Consider the following 20,888-nt stretch of genomic DNA (forward strand, 5'->3'; position numbering starts at 1 on the left):
AGGGAGAGAATTAGTTTTTTTATGAAGTTGTCTCTATTAGTATGTAACAGATGGATATTGTATTCTCAAACACAACACGATGCTGAGAACACGTGAATACAAACGTTTGTCCCGCGTATGACTTCATGTCCGTCTCTCTGTGTCCCTCAAACACTCGTTCACATATGTCGTATTTCCTGGTTTTGCATTTAAGAACTCAAGAGCTGTAAAGCAGGGGCACAGCAAGCTTTCAGAGCACACGCCTGGAAGAAAAATTAAAATTTCATGTTAATCAAGCAGACGGCGAGCTGGAGCTGACAGGTGCTTTCTACTCTATTTACTCCAGTCCCTTTCCGTTTGGCATCAGCACTGAGTTTGGCTTCAAGCTGACCTTTTTAGCCCGTTCAAATGGAACTGGCCAAACAGTCATTTCATGGTTTAGTAGTGTTTCCCGTTTTGACCAAAGTGGATGAGTCTGACAGATTGTGGCAATGTAAATAATTCAGCTGGTTAATAAGAAAAGCTGGGAGGGAAAGTGCAAGCTGTGGATTTTTTAGAGCTTTTAATGAAAAATGTTCATGAATCGGGATAAAGCGAAGAGGCAATTTGAAGTGTGTGCCCAATGACATCACATATTTCCTGTTCAAGATTTCATAAATTGTTTAGGCACTACATCCTGTAAGGACTGTACCGGCCACTGTGATGTTTCAACCCAATGTGAACAGTTAGAATGCATGTTATACTGCTCTCAACCATTTTCCCTATCATATTCCTGGAAAAGTGAAGTTAAAAATATGCTTCATAATTACTTAGTGGCCATAGTGTTTATTTCATTTAATTAAATCAAATTTTGCTTCATCTCTGTAACCCCAACTCAAAAAATGCCTTAAATCACAAATAATGCCTCACATCGGGGTGAATGTGAGGCATTATTTGTAAAGCGTTTTGAGCGTCTGATGCAGATGGAAAAGCGCTGTATAGTACATGCAGTCCATTTATAAATTACATCATATTCATTTATAAAGCACTTTCAAACATACACTGCATCCAGAAAGTATTTACAGTGCTTCACTTTCCCCACATTTTATGTTATAGCCTTATTCCAAAATGGGGTAAATTCTTTTTTTTTTTCCCTCAAGCCTCTACTCACAATACCCCATAATGACAACATGAAAAAAAGTTTTTTTGAAATTTTTGCAAATGTATTAAAAACAAGAAGCTAAGAAATCACGTGTACATAAGTAGTCACACCCTTTGGCAGCAATTACAGCCCCAAGACTTCTTGAATATGATGCCACAAGCTTGGCACACCTATCTTTGGGCAGGTTGTCCATTCGTCTTTGCAGCACCTCTCAAGTTCCATCAGGTTGGATGGGGAGCATCGGCGTACAACCAATTTCAGATCTCTCCAGAGATGTTCAATAGGATTCAGGTCCAGGCTCTGGCTGGGCCGCTCAAGGACAGCAGGTTTTCATCCAGGATGTGTCTATGCTTTGCTGCATTCATCTTTCCCTCAATCCTGTTTAGTCTCCCAGTTCCTGCCGCTGAAAAACGTCCCCACAGCATGATGCTTCAATGTAGGGATGGTGCCTGGTTTCCCCCAAGCATGACACCTGGTATTCACACCAAAGATTTCAATCTTTTTCTCATCAGACCAGAGAATGTTGTTTCTCGTGGTCTTAGAGTCCTTCAAGTGCCTTTTGGCAAATTCCAGGTGGGATGCTTTTACTAAGGAGTGGCTTCTGTCTGGCCAATCTACCAAACAGGCCTGATTGGTGGATTGCTGCAGAGAAGGTTGCCATTCTGGAAGGTTCTCCTCTCTCCTACGTCTAACTCTGGAGCTGGAGCTCTGACAGAGTGACCATCGGGTTCTTGGTCACCTCCCTGAATAAGGTCCTTCTCCTCCAATCACTCAGTTTAGACTGGCAGCCACCTCTAAGAAGAGTCCTGGTGGATCCAAACCTCTTCGATTTATGGATGATAGAGACCACTGTGGTCACTGGTGAATGGACTGCATTTATATAGCGATTTTCCATCTGCATCAGACGCTCAAAGCGCTTTACACATCAATGCCTCACATTCATCCTGATGTATGGGATTACACTGCACACTGGGAGCAACTAGGGGATTAAGGACCTTGCCCTTGAACCGAGGATCTTCTGGTCTCAAGCTCAACGCTTAACCACTAGACCATCACCAGCAGAAATGTTTCTGTACCCTTCCCCAGATTTGTGCCTCAAGACAATCATGCCTCAGAGGTCTACAGACAATAACTTTGACTTCATATTTGGTTTGTGCTCTGACATGCACTGTCAACTGTGGTACCTTGTATGTAGACAGCATGTGCCTTTCCAGATCATGTTTATTCAATTGAATTTACCCCAGGTGGACTCCAGTTAAGCTGTAGAAACATCTCAAGGATGATCAGTGGAAACAGGATGCACCTAAGCTCAATTTTGAGCATCATGGGATATATATATATATATATATATATATATATATATATATATATATATATATATATATATATATATATATATATATATACGAGGTCTGTCCGTAAAGTATAGGTCCTTTTTGTTTTTTTCAAAAACTATATGGATTTCATTCATATGTTTTTACGTCAGACATGCTTGAACCCTCGTGCGCATGCGTGAGTTTTTCCACGGCTGTCGGTGACGTCATTCGCCTGTGAGCACTCCTTGTGGGAGGAGTCGTCCAGCCCCTCGTCGGAATTCCTTTGTCTGAGAAGTTGCTGAGAGACTGGCGCTTTGTTTGATCAAAATTTTTTCTAAACCTGTGAGACACATCGAAGTGGACATGGTTCGAAAAATTAAGCTGGTTTTCAGTGAAAATTTTAACAGCTGATGAGAGATTTTGAGGTGATTCTGTCGCTTTAAGGACTTTTCACGGTGCGAGACATCGCGCAGCACTCTCAGGCAGCGTCATCAGCCTGTTTCAAGCTTAAAACCTCCACATTTCAGGCTCTGTTGATCCAGGACGTCGTGAGAGAACAGAGAAGTTTCAGAAGAAGTCAGTTTCAGCATTTTATCCGGATATTCCACTGTTAAAGGAGATTTTTTTAATGAAAGACGTGCGGGCGGATTGCAGCGTCGGCTCGCAGCCGCCGCGACACTCCGCCACAGGAAAACACCTCTGTTGGAAGCCTTGAGGACAAGTTGGAACATCTCCAGCTGATAAACAATTTCTCATATACTCACTCCACTGAAAGCCATCAAAAGCCGCCTGGATTTTACAAATGGTTATCAACACGGAGGTGTTTTTCCTGTGCCGCCGCCTAGGAACTTGTAGTTCCTAGGGTTTGTAAGAGTAGAATGGGAGGCAGAGCCTTCAGCTTTCAGGCTCCTCTCCTGTGGAACCAGCTCCCAATTCAGATCAGGGAGACAGACACCCTCTCTACTTTTAAGATTAGGCTTAAAACTTTCCTTTTTGCTAAAGCTTATAGTTAGGGCTGGATCAGGTGACCCTGAACCATCCCTTAGTTATGCTGCTATAGACGTAGACTGCTGGGGGGTTCCCATGATGCACTGTTTCTTTCTCTTTTTGCTCTGTATGCACCACTCTGCATTTAATCATTAGTGATCGATCTCTGCTCCCCTCCACAGCATGTCTTTTTCCTGGTTCTCTCCCTCAGCCCCAACCAGTCCCAGCAGAAGACTGCCCCTCCCTGAGCCTGGTTCTGCTGGAGGTTTCTTCCTGTTAAAAGGGAGTTTTTCCTTCCCACTGTAGCCAAGTGCTTGCTCACAGGGGGTCGTTTTGACCGTTGGGGTTTTACATCATTATTGTATGGCCTTGCCTTACAATATAAAGCGCCTTGAGGCAACTGTTTGTTGTGATTTGGCGCTATATAAAAAAAAAATTGATTGATTGATTGATTCTGCATATCATCCTAAATTTTTCTGACTTAGGATTGTAGGTAATATCAATAACTGTAGCTTAATCTGCTGGTCTTCTTTCCACCTTATCTTTTGTGAATTGAGCTGAATTCTAATCTCACACATCACCTGTGGGGATACAGTGCAGGAGTCACAAGGTTGACTTTATGATTATGGAGGTCCTTGACTAAATCTTATGCAAACTTATGATCCCCAGTGACTGATATGAGTATATAAAACGTTTGTCTGTGTGGTCGCATAGAGGCCAACCACCTACCCATCAAACCAAATATCACCAACATGTACTCAGAAGTACCTCAACACAGCATGAGACAATTACAGCCTTCATCACACTGTAATCTACACTGTCGGAACTTTATTAGCCGCTTGTCAGTGATTTAGTAATAACAAACCAGAAAATGCTTTATAAGATGGAGCTTACCAGCATTTTAACACCAGTTTAAATCTTATTTCCCTGCTTCTTGAGCAAGAAAGAGAGGGGAAAAACGCTTTCTCCTCCACTCTGTCGAGCCCCTAAATTATTAGGGGCATCAATATCTTTAGCATATTGCCAAGGGCTTCCAGACAGTATCTGCTTTCATTATTAGTGTCAGCTCAATTATAGCTCACACCCAACTGTTTCTCAACATCTAATAGCGTCAATCAACAGGGATGGTTGACGAGCTGGTGCTCTCACACGCACGCAGACACACACTCTTGCATTTGCACATCCTGCCAGTCGTGTGCTGTGTCGCGTTCCGTCATCTTGCTAATGCACACAGCTGAGAGGAAGCACAGGGCTCATAATGGAGGCCGTGTTCTTAGTGGCGATGAGCAGCTGATGCAGCCTGGCCCATTTTCATCAAATATTAATGGCATGGAAAAATACACCCAGACTGAGGCCGCGTCCACAGCCAAACTGGAGAGGCTTGGGGAAAGAGCAATGGGGAGAAAGTGCAGCGAGTGTGTTTGGAAGTACTGTCTGATGGCCATAATTAGGGCCTTTCTAATTAAAAATTCAAAAGCCCCAGTTTATTTGAGAGCATGAATCTTCCACTCACTGCAGCAATTATTTCCCTTTTACAAAGTATTTTATTTTACAACGCCAATTGAACAGGGCTTTTCTCTCCCTGCACTTATTTCTTTTCTGTCTCTTGCTTTCTTTCAGTTTCTCTCACACTGCCAAAAAACCTGTTTTCAGGCGGGGAAAAAAAAGACAAGAAAAAAAGGCGCACTTGTTTTTCAGCAAACTCTCATCAGCTCATGTAAACGTGATTGGCAGCATGTAATGGAGAAGATATCACGTAATGAAAACTCAAACAATGGCTGTAACTGTTGATAATGGTTACTGTACTCAGATGACGTATGGAGCCATTTAATATATAATCCTTTGAGGCATCGTGTTGAAGAGGAATTTGTAGAGCAATGTATTTGATGTACTTTAAAGTATTTGACAAACTTGCTTTATGTTGAAATGCAGTTATTATAAAGTACCTTTATTTTGTGGTATATCGCAAAATTACAACTAATATTACTGCTGGTAATGTTATTTTGAGGGAATTCCAGTGCATTATAGTGAATTCCCTCCATGAGATTTCAAAATCTCATGAAAGAAAAATCACTTGCATTTGATAGAAACCGTGAACTTGGATGTTCTTGCAAATCTCTCTCTCTCAAAAAAAAAAACTTTATTAAAGCTATGACAAATTGTTAATCTCACCACCACTTATTTTGGTAAACTAATTAACCAATGAAACAATGAACAATGTAACCGGAATGAAAGATACAGTTGAATGAAGCTGCATAAATGTGTCTTCCATTTATCTGTAGGCCTTACCAGTGAGCTCTCTGGTGATCTATGTTTAATAGCTGTGTCTATCGCTGTCTTTCTTTTTCCATTTCACCTCATTTTATGGAACTTTCAGCCACAGTGTAAAGTATACCATATTAGCACCTATACAGTACAAACGTTTGGACACACTTATTTTATAAAATTTTGGCAAACTTGCTTTATGTTGAAACGCAGTTATTATAAAGTACCTTTATTTTGTGGTATATCACAAAATTACAACTAACATTCCTGCTGGTAAAGCAAGTATTTTGAGGGTATTCCAGTGCAAATATAGTGAACTAGCTGGGGTACCCGGCGCTGCCCGGGTTAACCTGTTTTAGACATAAGCCAAATGCCAATCATTTTAATCAAAACAATTGCCCAACATTTGTTTTTGTAATGCTGATGTCTTAGAAATATAATACTTAATGGGCTAAATTTTGTCCAGCAGAACTATAAGAGGTGGACTCCCCAAACTAAGTGGAAATACTTGGTTAAAAGACAAACACCTTTGAAGTCCTTCATGCAGACTTTGTTTTGCAATCAAATTTATAATAAAATTACACACAAAAGGTAGGTAACAGTAAATGTAAATATCAATGAATCAAAATTGAGGTAGTGGTGTATTTCATGGTTTTTACATTGCAATTTAACAAATGTAAAATTAATGTATTCAGACAGGAAGGCAAACTGGGTTGTACAGGACAGACAGGTGCTTAACAGTTGAGAACATAAAGTAGCTGAAGGAAGGGATTAAATAAACAGAGATGGCCAACACATATACAGGGCTGGAAATTTGAATCTGCCTGGTCATACCCACAGGTTCAGCCTAAGCATGTTGTTGTTTTGCTGAGTGTGCTGTGGCTGTGCTGTGCTGAGTGTGCTGTAGAAAGGGATTAAATAAACAGAGATGGCCAACACATACAGGGATGGAAATTTGAATCTGCCTGGTCATACACACAGCCAGCTATTTTGGGGTAGTTTTCAGTTCAACTTTAAAAAAAAAAAAAATGGTACCAGTTTGTTCCCCATGTCATGCAGATTCAGAATATATATAGTTTTTAGGGCTACATAGTATAGTTTGGGGGTTTATCCCGGACAGACAGACAGATGTAGCCCTTTATGTATATAGATTCCCTCTATGAGATTTTGCAGATGATATGAATGAAAAATCACATGGTTCAAAGCTCATGCTGCATTTGATAGAAACTGTGAACTTGGACGTTCTTGCAAATGCCTTGAAAAAAAAAATACTTTTTAATAAAGCGATGACAAATTGTTAATCTCCCCACCACTTATTTTGATAAACTAAATAACTAATATAACAATAAATAATATAACTGGAATGGAAGATACAATCGAGTGATGCTGCAGAAATGTGTCTTGAATGTGTTGAGCAGATATCCAGCAAAAACTTTGCGTGAAATATTTCCAGATTTTATCTGTAGGCCTTACCAGTAAGATCTCTGGTGATCTATGTTTAATTGCTGTCTATCGCTGTCTTTCTTTATCCATTTCCCCTCATTTTTTGACAGTTTCACCGTGTTTATTCAGCTCCAAGAATTTAACACAAGCACATATACATTACAAAAGTTTGGACACACTTTCCAAATGTGTCCAAGCTTTTGACTGGTAGTGTAGCTGGCAGTGCTCTTTGATGATCAAATGTCTTGACATCTTGTCACAATTTTTACCCATTGTCATGGTTAGGGGTCTGGACGGGACCGGACCATTACAGGTGATGGACTTAAACACTGGGAGCAAGGAACAGAAGTGGTTCTGAGCAAAAATAGATTTATTTACAATAAACCAATGAACAATGCTGCACTGGTTAGATGGCCTGCTGAGCTAAGACAGGGCCCGCTTGTAGTGGTGAAATATGTGGAAGCTGCAGTGCACACACGGACAGACTTGGGAGTCTGAGAACAACCAAGAATCCTGGGGTATATGGGAACTGGATACGAAGCCAGATGGGTGCACAGAGCCGAGGACGGGAACTAGGAGAACAGAGGTGAGGGCTTGCACTCATAATACTGAAGCCTTTAACAACAGACAGTTCACTGTAGGCTTAAAACAGGAATGTTCACTGTGGAAATAATGCCCACAGTCTACGAAATAAGGTTTGCTGTTCAGGAATCGTTCACAGTTCATGAGTATCTTCAGAGGTCAGAGGTTAAGTGCTGTGTGTCTGGACGCAGTTCCAGTTAAGCAGGACTTGACTTTAGAAATGACTTGGGAAGTTCTTAGTGGTTCAATATCAGAGTTCATACAGTTCTAGGAAAAAAAGTTCTTGGAAATAGTTCTTGGTACTAGTTCTTGGAACAGTTCTTGGAGCCAGTTCTTGGAAAGAGTTCTTAGTCAAGCACAGTCACTGACAGGAACAGTGTGAGAACGGGATCTCACAGAACATGAAGGGACTTAACTGAAGAATGGCAGAGCTACGTGCTCTGTAGCTGAGAGCTGAGCGCGCCACAGTGATGTGGTGCACATAAACGTGGAGCCAGGAACATATGTGACATGAAGGCCATGCAGGAGAGTGTCTGGAATTACCAGAGAAATCAACAAGCTCGAATACAGGAATTAGAATTCGCCAGGTTACCTTGAACCAAGCTGCAAAAAGTTCCGACGTCTGGGCACATGGAAGCAGCAGGAAAGACGAGGTCAAGGTCATGGAATCTCATGCAACATGTGATGCAAAAATCTGGCTTCATGGCATGAAAAACCAAGAATCTGGCAGCCTGGGTTTAAGTAACCTGCTGCTGATGAGCTGCTCATGCACATCAGGTGTGTGGCGGTGATGAGCAGCAGGTGTTCCTCAGCTCTGCAGTGCACCATCTGGTGGAAAAACTAACAAACTACACACAACATTAAAAAAAAAGGAAAGGAGAGAGGCAGACAGAGGCAAACCATGACACCCATATTGCAAAAAAGGCCAATTTTGACCATTTCAATTTCAATTTATTTTTCATTTATATAGCACCAAATGTCAACAAAGTTGCCTCAAGGCATGTCACACAAGTAAGGTCTAACCTTAAAGCCCCAGTCACACGGCACTAATGAAGAACACCAAAGACAAAACGAAACAAGAAATCTGGACTTACGCTGACTTTCGCAGACATCGTTTAACTGTCGTTCAGCTTCGTTCCTGCAGCTGGCACTTTGTCAGAATTTTCAGACTGTTGAAAAATGTAAACAAATCCAGACGACAGCTTCAATTTGTCTGTTTTGCTTTCTGTCTTGATGGTTCCTCATCGTTTGCGTAATTCCCATACCATCAGCATTCCGTTTGGTTGTCATCCAACTCCCAAGTCAAACCTCCCAAGTCCGACGTCTTGCACGAACATTGACGATATCTGAATGGATCAATAACTAAAGCCCTGACGATCTGAATGTTGTGTGGGCCGCCAGAAGAGGAGGTACTGCTGGCCCACCACCAGAGGGCGCCCTGTCTGAAGTGCGGGCTTCAGGCACGAGAGGGCGCAGTCGCCTCACAGGAGGAGCCAGGGTGACAGCTGTCACGCATCACCTGATCAGCAGGGGAATATCAGCAGGACGACGCCTCCACCTCTTTGCCGAGATATCGTTCTACCTGGAAGGTAACGTGCTCAGCTGACTGGTTAACAGTGATCTTTTGTGACTTTTGTGAGTTGTTTAGCTGACTCCTTTTCCAACGAGTGGTGGAGGTAGTTTTCCTGCCGTACGGATTCCTGGGTGCAGACGCACCCACATTTAATTGTTCTTTTGTTCCTCGCCAGCAGTACCAGGTCCGACACGCGAAGGCAGTGGCCACCTGGGAGTTCGGGACTTGGCGGCTCCAGTATTCCCGGGGTCTGGTGGCGGAGGAAATCGTGTGGTTCCGGTTCTGCTTTGGACAGACGTCTCCTATCTTCGAGCCTGCCCACACGACACCTTTTGTGATTTGGCTTTTGTCTATTGTTGTAATCTGATTGTATTTGTTGTGCCCATTCACAACAGTAAAGTGTTATTTGACCTCATCCATTGTCCGTTCATTTGCGCCCCCTGTTGTGGGTCCGTGTACCTACACTTTCCCAACACTGAACATGACTTGTCCATGTGTGGGACGAAAAGCAAGGTTTTCATACAGAAACAATAGCAGCAAGAACGTTTTATCGACTACTTTAACTATTTGTGCACATTCCAGCAGTCTCTGGCTGGAAAGGCTGTGTGCACGTTCACATGCCATCTGTGGCTGGAACGTACATGTGAATGTGTTTGTGCGCACACTTTTTTGTGAAGACAAACCTGTTGTCAACAGAACCAGTTCTCACAGCTGCAGGTGCTGTGGAGAGCAGAGGCTGGCTGCAGACTTGATCACAGGCTGGTGCTCGGTCTGATACCCGCTGTCAAGTCATGTCATCATGAATTCAATTTCAATTTATTTAATTTATATAGCGCCAAATCACAACAAAGTTGCCTCAAGGCGCTTCACACATGTAAAGTCTGACCTTACAACCCCCCAGAGCAAGCACACAGTCGACAGTGGAGTAAGGAAAAACTCTGTCTGAGGAAGAAACCTCAAGCAGACCAGACTCAAAGGGGTGATCCTCTGCCTGGGCTATGCTACCGACACAACAGACAAACAATTTCAGTCTTATCAGAGTTTAAAAGTAGGACATTGCTAGACATCCAGTTTCTCACTGATGCAAGGCAATCTTTTGCTTTGTTTTGATTTTGTTTAACGCATCAAGGTTGCCATTCACTTTGTTTTTCTTTTGTTAGTTTTTGGTTGTGTTTCATTCTTTTATGCACTCTGGACTTGCAGTCTTTTCGGTGATGGGAGAAGTGCAGGCCCATCATCACTTTTTCTCACCAATTTGTGACTTTGTGACTTTTTTCCTTCATTCAGCGATCGCCGTGTGACTGTGCCTTAACCAACCCTCAGAGCAAGCACACAGGCAACAGCGGTAAGGAAAACATCCCTCTGATGATTTGAGGAAGAAATCTCAAGCAGACCAGACTCAAAGGGGCAACCCTCCAATTGGGCCATGCTACTGACACTATATATATATATATATATATATATATATATATATATATATATATATATATATATATATATATATATATCAAAAATTAGGATCAAAAATTACCCCAAGGTTCCTCACTTTGTCAGTGTGATGTATGACACACGAGCCTAGGCTAAGCATTAGCTGGTCAAATGACGATGTCTCACTGGACCAAGAATCATCATTTCAGTCTTATCAGAGTTTAAAAGTAGGAAGTTGCTAGACACCCAGCTTCTCACTGATGCAAGACAATCTAAGGATTTTATGTGGATGAGATTACCAGCAGTTATTGGCATGTATAACTGAGTATCATCAGCATAGCAGTGAAATGTAATCCCAAAACTCTTCAATATGTCCCCAATGCATGCTATACAGTATAAAGGGAGAAAAGCAGGGGGCCTAAGACGGACCCCTGTGGAACCCCAAATTTCATGTCACTAAGGTTAGAGGTAGTGTTATTGTACAAAACACGGTGTGAACGACTCGTCAGGTATGATGTCAACTATGCAAGGGCATTCCCAGTAATCTCAAAATGATTCTCCAGCCTATCAAGTAGAATATGCTGATCCACGGTATCAAATGCAGCGCTGAGATCTAACAGCACCAGAACCGTAGTGGTGTCCGAATCCACTGTAAGCAGAAGATCATTCACCACTTCAGTGCGAACCATCTCTGTGGAATGATATTTTCTAAAAGCAGACTGCAGTGGCTCAAAGAGATTATTCTCAGTAAGGTGGTCCACGAGCTGCTGTGAAACTGCCTTTTCCAGAATGTTAGAACAAAATGATAGATTTGACATTGGCCTATAGTTTTTCAATACACTATAGGGTCAAGATTAGGTTTCTTAAGTCATGGTTTAATCACTGCAGATTTGAAACATTTAGGAACAGATCCAGAGGTTAATGAGAGATTAATAATTTCTATCACAGTCGGCCCAAGAGTGGGCCACAGGTCATTAAACAGTTTTGTTGGTATAGGATCAAATAAACAGGTTGTGCTTTTTGTTGACATTACGAGTTTTGTCAGCATGCGTAGTGAGATACTATCAAATTCTGTAAATCTAGGTAATACCTCAGTAGTGGCGCCCACATCAATTGCAGGGTGTAGTGGCTGGGTTAAGGCATGCCAGGATATGTTTAACCTGATGTCTTCTATTTTCTTCCCAAAGTAATCCAGGAAATCTTGTACTATAAAAGGAGAGTGAACTACAGGTGGTTGTCCATGAATAAGTGCTGCCACTGTGTCTAACAACAACTTTGAGTTATACTTGTTTTTTTTTTTTTTTTTTTTATCAAATCAGAGTAATAGGATAATATTTCCCAACAAAAGGTTGAGAAACCTTGATTTGAATTTCAAGGAATAAAATTACAGTGGTGACAAATTTTATTTCATAAATCATAAGAAATTCAAAGGAGCTCAACCTTTAATGTCAAACAAACACATAAAAAACTATCCTTTTTTATTTTTACTTCTCATAGCAGTTCAGTACACGATTTAACTTGTAAGAGAGCTGTGTATCTCTAGATTTTTTTTTTTTTAACAAACAATCACTTCACCTTTTGTGACAGCATCACAGGCAGAAATGAGTGATGAAGAGCGGTGTGAAAAGCGCTCAGCTTTGAGGAAACATTGACTTCTTTCACTCCTCTATCAGCTCTCCCGTTTTCTTTATCATCTTTCTATCTTCACTTTACCTCCTGTATCTCCCCCCTCCGTCTCTCTCTGGCACGTGCACACAAACACAGCACACATTTGAGCAGTCGATTCCTCTTTTGAATAACAGCTCTTTTATTAGTTCGGGGTCCTTTCTCTCGTGCCTGTTTTAAGCACAGACAGAAGATGGGTTTGGAAAAAGCTGCCAGGGGCTCCGTTTGCACTGCGCTTTGATGTCACTGAGATGCTGCGAGAGCAAACACGTATACACACTAGACACCTCTACACAACCAGACAGTGCGGCTCCTCCCTCACGTACACACACACACACACACACACACACACATGCACACACAGATGAGCTTGTAGCTGCAGCACCATACATGTCCTAGATGTTCATGCTTTTGCAAAATTTTGCTCTTCTCTCACTCCTTTTCTGCCTCATTCAGGCCTTGAGATACTTTCACAGTCTTTTACAGTATTTCCATTTTTTTTAACCATAAGTGTTTTTTCATGATAGTCTTTCAAAGCGTCATAAGGTTAATAGGTGTTTTACAGTTGTTGTCAAGCACCAGCCTACATCACAGTGATAGGCTGTATCACTGGAGGAGATGAGTCCACCTACCAGGATGAGGTGGAACAGCTGACGGTGTGGTGTAGAGAAAATAACCTGCTCTTGAACACAACCAAAACCAAGTCACAGTCTTCAGGAGGAACAAAACTGACATTCGGCCCATTATTATTGGGGGACCTGTGTGGAAAGGGTCAGGGACTTATGTTTCCTGGGAGTCCGCATAGATGAGAAACTGATCTGGGACAGGAACAGCACACACTTGGTAAAGAAGGCACAGCAAAGACTCCACTTTCTGTGAATCCTCAGGAAAAATAACATAAACCAGCAATTTCTCATGTCTTTATAACACTCCACCATGGAGAGCATCCTCACATACTGCCTCTGTATGTGGTTTGCCAGCTGCATGGTGGAAAACAGGAAAGAGCTCCAGAGGATTTCCAAAATGGCAGAAAAGATCATTGGTTGCCCTCTACACACACTGGGGGACCTTCATGGCTCTGACTGTCTCAGAAGAGCCACCACCATCCTAAGGGCCCCTTCACACATAACACAAAATTGGGCAAAAGAAGCAGAAACAAACCAAAAATCCACAAACAAAAAATGAAATGGAGAACCACAAAACATTCCACCTGCTGTCGGGAGGGACACATGGTAGGAGAAGCATGCGCAATACCGCGGCGGCAGTTTCGTGCACGCTCGTGTTCGCACGCACGAACACGGTGCGAGCATGTGGAATGTCGTGCGCACAGCAGCGGAGCAAGAAAAAACACCACAATCTTTCATACTTAATTCCTGTTATAAAGAGCAGACTTAGCCTCCAGCTAGACGTACACCAGGAAGTAATGAAATGATGTGGATTTCTGTTCTTCCATTTATGTTTTTTACATGAATTACCTGATGTGCTCATCTCATGAAGAGGCGGCTCCTGTCTCATGAAGAGCCAGCTCTCATGTCATGAACACATCAGCCGGCATGGTGTGTCCAGCGCACAGTGATCCACTGGTGGCCGCGTTGCAAATGTGATATATGTTTTAATTATTATAATGTGGGCACATCCTGCAGTTACACGCAGCTCGCGGGCGCTTCCCATATGGTAATTTTTCTGCATGGCACGATATTCATCAGCCTTGCGGTGCACTGACACAGCATGCAGCTGAATCAATATGTGCTTTAATTTATTTCCACATGAGGACAGCATGCGGACGTCTGCGCCTCATGGTAAAGTTATATGAAGTCATATTGTACAAGCCACTACAGGTGTTCCCCAGCTGTGACTTGCGAGCACAGATATCTGAACAGCTGCAGGGCACAAGAACACACCCACCTTTGTCTGCGGATGTTATCAGCTCAGAGAAAAAAAAGGCTTACTCTCTGTTCCTTTGTTCTGTGATTTTTATTTTATGTATGTATTATTATTTTTTGTCTTGCATTTGTTTGATGTCTGTGTTTTTAATTTACCACCTTGTGTGTGTGGCCACATCCAGCTGACAGTCGGCGGTCAGCTGACAGGTACTGTATGTTCACAGCAATGCATATGAGCAAAGCGATTACACATGAATGCCTTTAACGTTATTTGTTTTACTTAATCTCCACTCTTTCTGTCTGTCATGTAAACTACAGTTTACATGGTGGATGTGACATCAGCCTGTCTGGCCAGCTTCACGCCGTGCTCAGATGATGGCCGGTCCTCATGTGATTGTGTCTGTACGAAATTATCAGCATGTCATGACAGCATGAGCGCCTAAACATGTGCATTGCATGTTCACCAGCTGAGTTGCAGTACAAAGCAGTCAGCAGTTCCAGCAGTGCACTGTGCTGGACAGTGACCAGACTCCGGGACCCTCAGCCACAGCTGACAATATTGGATTCATGGTGTGTGTGTGGGGGGGGACACACTCCCCCCAAGCCATGTGTGTTGGGGGGAAGGGGAGAACGATGACACACTCCACAAGCTATTTGTGGGAGGGGGGGGTTCAGCACAATCACACCCATGTGTTGCTAGGTTATGCCACACTCGTGCTGCACTGAGACAGTTTTCACAGACAGCTTGAATGTAGTCAGCTGCTCTCTACTCTCGTGCTGGAAGCGTGAATAGCCCTGCCTTTTTTAAGTGTCCAGCAAGTGGTGTTGAATGTTCGTGTGTGGCACCTGGAATTTGGACAACACCTACAGAGAGAGGGGTCGAATGGGCACTCGCAGGGCACTCACTGTCTTTCGGCCACTTGTGTGCACGAATGATTGTGGTGATACCTGTACGAGGCATTTGATGTGGCTCCGATTCTTCACGAGTGACATGCAATTCCTGCTTTGTGCGCCAGTCGCCTTCAATCATGTTATGTGTGAAGGGGGTATAAAGGACTCATCCCACCCTGGACACTCTCTGTTTGAGCTACTGCCATCAGGGAGATGGCACAGGTTCATTAAAACAAGTGCAAACAGATTGAAAAACAGTTTCTACCCAACTGCTGTTAGACCTATGACTGCCACAAGAACCAAATAACGAGGTTACATGCCACAGTTGAAATTAGTGCAATATTCGTTTATGTGCAATATCCACTGCCACTGAAATATCCACAGTTTTGTACATACTTTTCTCTTTTCTTTCTTTTTTTTTACATGTAATCTTTTTTGCTACTTTGTTCTTATCATTTTTTTTTTCTTTTCTTAATTTGCATTCTGGACGCACCATTTTCATTCTGTTAAATGTTATGTTTTTTTTATTTTCTTCCCCAGACCTTTCAAGTCTGCACTCAGGTTTATAATACCTTTTGTTGTACTTGTTACAATGATGATAAATCTGTATCTGTTTCAACAGCTCTTGACAAACTTTGTATTAAACTCTTAATATCACCAACAAAAGCCCATTAAAATGGTCAAACCACTTCACATGGGTCAAATATAATCTCAGTCATTCAAGTACCTCAGTGACAAAAGTTGACAAATAACAAGAATACTTTTTCTACACTCTAATACAGTAAACACCAACAACAGGCATCAGTAAAAGATGGATCACCGTGTCATTGTGTTGTTGTTTTGTGCATGGCTGATTGCTTAGTATAGAAAAATGAAAAAGAGCCAGTTCATCCTGAAAAAATAACCTGCAGCTGCCACAGGATGTTAAATTAACTTCGTTAAAGTGGGGAGCCCTTGGACCTTGTCTGACATGAACTCATATGAAATATCCATTTCAAATTTGGCAAAAATCTAATCAATACTGTACAAGTTATCATGCACACAAGAAAGTGACTGAAGCATCCATGCATGCAAAGAGACATGAACATACACACACAGTTGAGTATCATATACACAATTACATACCGCTTCTGTCCTTCAGGGCAGCTGGGGATAATAAGACACTCTTTGATGTTGCTAAATGGACTTTAGGACCACTGCCGTAGGACTGAACCCAGAGTGGGGTAAAACAAAAATGCAGCTATGTACTCCTTTACCTTCTTCAGTGTTTTGATTATGGTGCAGTAAGTTCTATTAAAAAGCAAAATATACCCCCCCCCAAAAAAAGGGTAAGGGTTAGGGTAATACATACATACACACATATATATATATATATATATATATATATATATATATATATATATATATATATACGAGGTCTGTCAATAAAGTAACGGTTCTTTTATTTTTTTCCAAAACTATATGGATTTCATTCATATGTTTTTACGTCAGACAAGCTTGAACCCTCGTGCGCATGCCTGAGTTTTTCCATGCCTGTCGGTGACATGCCTATGTCGGCTTTCAATGCTTACCAGTCCAGTAAGTATCAGAGAAATTGTGGAGAGCTGGGCATGTCCTAACTTGTCCCATGACACGCCGAAACGGAGGTGTTCTTTGTCTCACTCAAACAGCAAATCGGTCGTTACGCACGAAGCCTCTGCGCGGCTTTCCATGACAAAATCTCTTGTTAAAAGTGAAATCTCCCGGAAAATGGCTGATGTCCAGCTCTTGTGATAACCAGAGAAAGTGCACACAACGGTCTTGTATCCACAGAGCCATCAGCTTAGAAATGATCTGGCGTTTTCTGCCTCGTCATCGCAGCTCGGAGCGCGGCGTGCCGTGCGTCCTTAAAGCCGTCGTTAAAGCTGTAGTAACAGTCCTTATTCTCTGTGAAGCCCGTAAAATTTTCACCGAAAGCCAGATAAATTTTTCAAATGGTTTCCAGGTGCCAGTCTCTAACAGCTTCTGAAAAAATTCTGATGGAAAAAAAGTCCAAATCATTCTGCCATTTCCTAACAATGAAAATCCGACGAGGGGGCGGGACCACTCCTTCCACAAGGCGTGCTCACAGGCGAATGACATCACCGACAGGTGTGGAAAAACTCACGCATGTGCACAAGGGTTCAAGCTTGTCTGATGTAAAAACATATGAATCAAATCCATATAGTTTAAAAAAAAATAAAAAGGACCGTTACTTTATTGACAGACCTCGTATAGCCAATCACAGATTAGCCTTTCTGTCCATCATTTACTTGTATTTTGGCATGCTTGGCACCAGAAAGTTATGTTGGATCCAAAGGGATCCAAAAAGGCTAGGATCAAAAGTTATATTGGATCGGTTCCCACGGACCAATACTGTTAGAGCTTGCTGCCAACAGCTAGCCAATCAGAGTGTGGCATACATTTATTCATGAGATGACATCACTAATGATGTAGCGGAGGTCAGGAACTTGCTGACAGATGCTGGTTGAAAAAATGGCAACAAACATGTCAACAACAGCAGAAAATCGTCTGCCAGCAAGGTTTGCTGAGTTCACAGAGGAGGAACTGGTGGAAATATTGAACTCCAAGGATGCCAAAAACACTAAGAAGGTAGACAACAAAACTGTTCACAACGAAATAAATTTTATATATATATATATATATATATATATATATATATATATATATATATATATATATATATATATATATATATATATATATATATATATATATATAAAACCAGCTGAATTTCTCAAATGGTGTCCACTTCGATGTGCCTCACAGTTTTTGAAAAAATTTTGATCAAGCAAAGCGTTAATCTCTCAGGAAGTTCTCAGACAAAGAGATCCCGACGGGAGGGGTAGACCACTCCTCACTCAAAGCCAGCCCACAGGCGAATGACGTAACTGACAGGCGTGAAAAAACTCACGCATGCGCACGAGGGTTCAAGGTTGTCTGATGTAATCGCACGTGATTCAAATCCATATGGTTTTTGAAAAACATAATAAGGTCCGTTACTGTTCTAACAGACCTATATATATATATATACAAGGTTGGGTAGGATTACTTTTGGTTTTGCTCCCATTTTGTATGAGATGAACTCAAAGATCTAAAACTTTTTCCACATACACAATATCACCATTTCCCTCAAATATTGTTCACAAACCAGTGTAAATCTGTGATAGTAAGCACTTCTCCTTTGCTGAGATAATCCATCCCACCTCACAGGTGTGCCATATCAAGATGCTGATTAGACACCATGATTAGTGCACAGGTGTGCCTTAGACTGCCCACAATAAAGAGTCTTTGAAGGCTCTTGCTGATGCCATATCTACATATCCCAGCATTCACAGCAGTAGTCGGTTTGTGTTTGTTCCGGGTCCTGAAGATCCTGGTCCAGGCTCCATCCTGCCGAGGCCTCCTTTAGCAGATCACATCACTGAGGAGTTCAGACAGAGGGTGCCATTTTCTATCTTTACTACTAACCCATGCAGGATTCAGTACTGCAACCAGGAGATTGTAATCATTAGAGAAGACCTGGTCAACAAGATGTGCAGGAACTGCATCCACCTGCCCAATAGTAATCTTGACATTCCAAACCATTTTGTTCGGACTATCCTTTGCCAGGGTCACTTGACTCCACTCCCTCTGTACGTCAGTCCTGTTTTCTGGGCGTATGACTACACCTTGCGCATCTACCCCGTCCCTGATGTCATCATCTTTGCTGACAAATATGATCCCTTCAACATCTCCAACACCGACTGCATTTGCCTCAATCCGGGCTCATTCCCACGCAGTGGCTTCACATTTAAGGTGTACTACCCATCCAACAGAACTGTTGAGGACAGCAAACTTCAAGGTCTTTAAAGGACAACTGGACATATTGCTCCCAGTGTGTAATAAGCGCCTTGTATGGCAGCACCCTGACATCGGGGTGCTGCCCGCTTTTTAAAGCGCTTTGAACGTCTGATGCAGATGGAAAAGCGCTATATAAATGCAGTCCATTTACCATTTATGTGTACAAGTGGCACTGTTTTATTTTTGTAAATATCACAGATTTAGACTGGTTTGTGAACAATATTTGAGGGAAATGGTGATATTGTGTATGTGGAAAAAGTTTTAGATCTTTGAGTTCATCTCATACAAAATGGGAGCAAAACCAAAAGTGTTGTGTTTATATTTTTGTTGAGTGTATATTTGGATTACTTGTAATCTGACTACTTTTGAATTACATTTCAAAGTAATCCTACCAAACCCTGTTATAATCACTCCGCTCTGGTCGTCACCATAGCAACACGCAAATATATATATATATATATATATATATATATATATATATATATATATATATATATATATATATATATATATATATATATATATATATATATATATATATATATATATATATATGGGACACATAAGGTCTTGACTCTTGACCTGAAATTTTAATTCTCCGCACTTACAGTAGGGCATTGCGGTCATCTGGTCAACTGTATTTAGATGTTCCTAGGTCAAAATATAAACTTTGGGGTGACCATGCTTTTGCAGTAGCTGCTGTAAAGGGTTATATAAATAAATGTTGATTGATTGTAAAAATGAACTGAGTTATAGTGAGTTGCTCCCGGTTTGTAGTTAAGCACCTTGCATGGCAGTACCCTGACATGGGTATGTGGATGGGTGTATGTGAGACATGACTGTACATCAGTTTGGCTATGAAAGCACTGTATGAACACAGTCCATTCAGTATTAAACCAGGCCATTTGAAGAAGGTTTATATGTGAATTTAATCCTGAAATAGGCTTGTGAGTAATTGAAAAAATAAAATAATAAATTAAAAAAATTAAATAAAGAGAAATCTTTGTGTACCTTTCTCAAATTTGATAACATACAAAAATCACTATAAACTACTTGGATTCCTTTGCAGAGAATACATCAGAGCGTACTGTTATTGTAATAGGTTAAGGAGGTTCTAAATCGCTTGTCACAGAGAAGAAAAGAACCTTTTGAAGTGGGAGACGTAATCATATCTTCATTAAGTCCAAACCAGCTTCGATAAGATTGGGCAAATACAATGCTTTCACATTCAGCACTTCATATTCATGACCCTATTAACTTGGATTGGAGTCATTTTCAGTGCAAATTTGATCAGGTATTGACACTTCGAGGTGTTATTTGATCTCTGACAAAATGGAAGACCTTATGGAAATGAAAACTAATAATATTACACTTAAAGTGACAGAGACAGGCATGTAGGGATGCTGATGCCACTCTGGTGTCACTGACTATTTTCTTTAGCTTTTTATTCTGTAACGTTTTTGATTCTCTTGTTTGTCTTTAGGAACCTGTATGAGAAGCAGAACTTTAGTTTTGGTCAATGTGTGTGTGTATGTGTGTGTGTTTGTTTGTGTGTGTGTGTGTACGTCGGGTCGCTGAATGTCCAACCAACCTCGACTAACAAGCATATGTTAATTATGAAGGAGATCACAGGTGGGACACCCGGCACTCTGCCACTGAAAAAAAGAGAAGGATGTCGGCCTGGGGGCGTATGTGGCGCTGGGTATGGGTATCATACTGCACCATCCTCCAAAGCCTTCTATCCTCTTTGTATGCTCAGCATCCCTCGTCTTCCAATCTCTACTTGTTTATTTTATTTTGATTTGGTATTTGCTGTCATGTTTGGCACGTATGAAAGGCAGATCACAGTATTT

At 41.6% G+C, this 20,888-nt stretch overlaps 1 protein-coding gene across 1 annotated transcript in view; it reads left to right on the plus strand.

Moving 5' to 3' along the window:
- The window catches only part of LOC117504136 (DNA polymerase epsilon subunit 2-like), a 21,987-nt gene extending 2,935 nt beyond the window's left edge, over positions 1–19,052 (plus strand). The window contains exon 3 of the mRNA XM_034163527.1: positions 18,463–19,052. Coding sequence (XP_034019418.1) covers positions 18,463–19,044 — 582 coding nt within the window. The 3' untranslated portion in view covers positions 19,045–19,052. The remainder of the gene's footprint in view (positions 1–18,462) is intronic.
- Positions 19,053–20,888: the final 1,836 nt, after the last annotated feature.

Source organism: Thalassophryne amazonica, chromosome 2 (genome assembly GCF_902500255.1).
Source record: "Thalassophryne amazonica chromosome 2, fThaAma1.1, whole genome shotgun sequence".
Taxonomy (NCBI): domain Eukaryota; kingdom Metazoa; phylum Chordata; class Actinopteri; order Batrachoidiformes; family Batrachoididae; genus Thalassophryne; species Thalassophryne amazonica.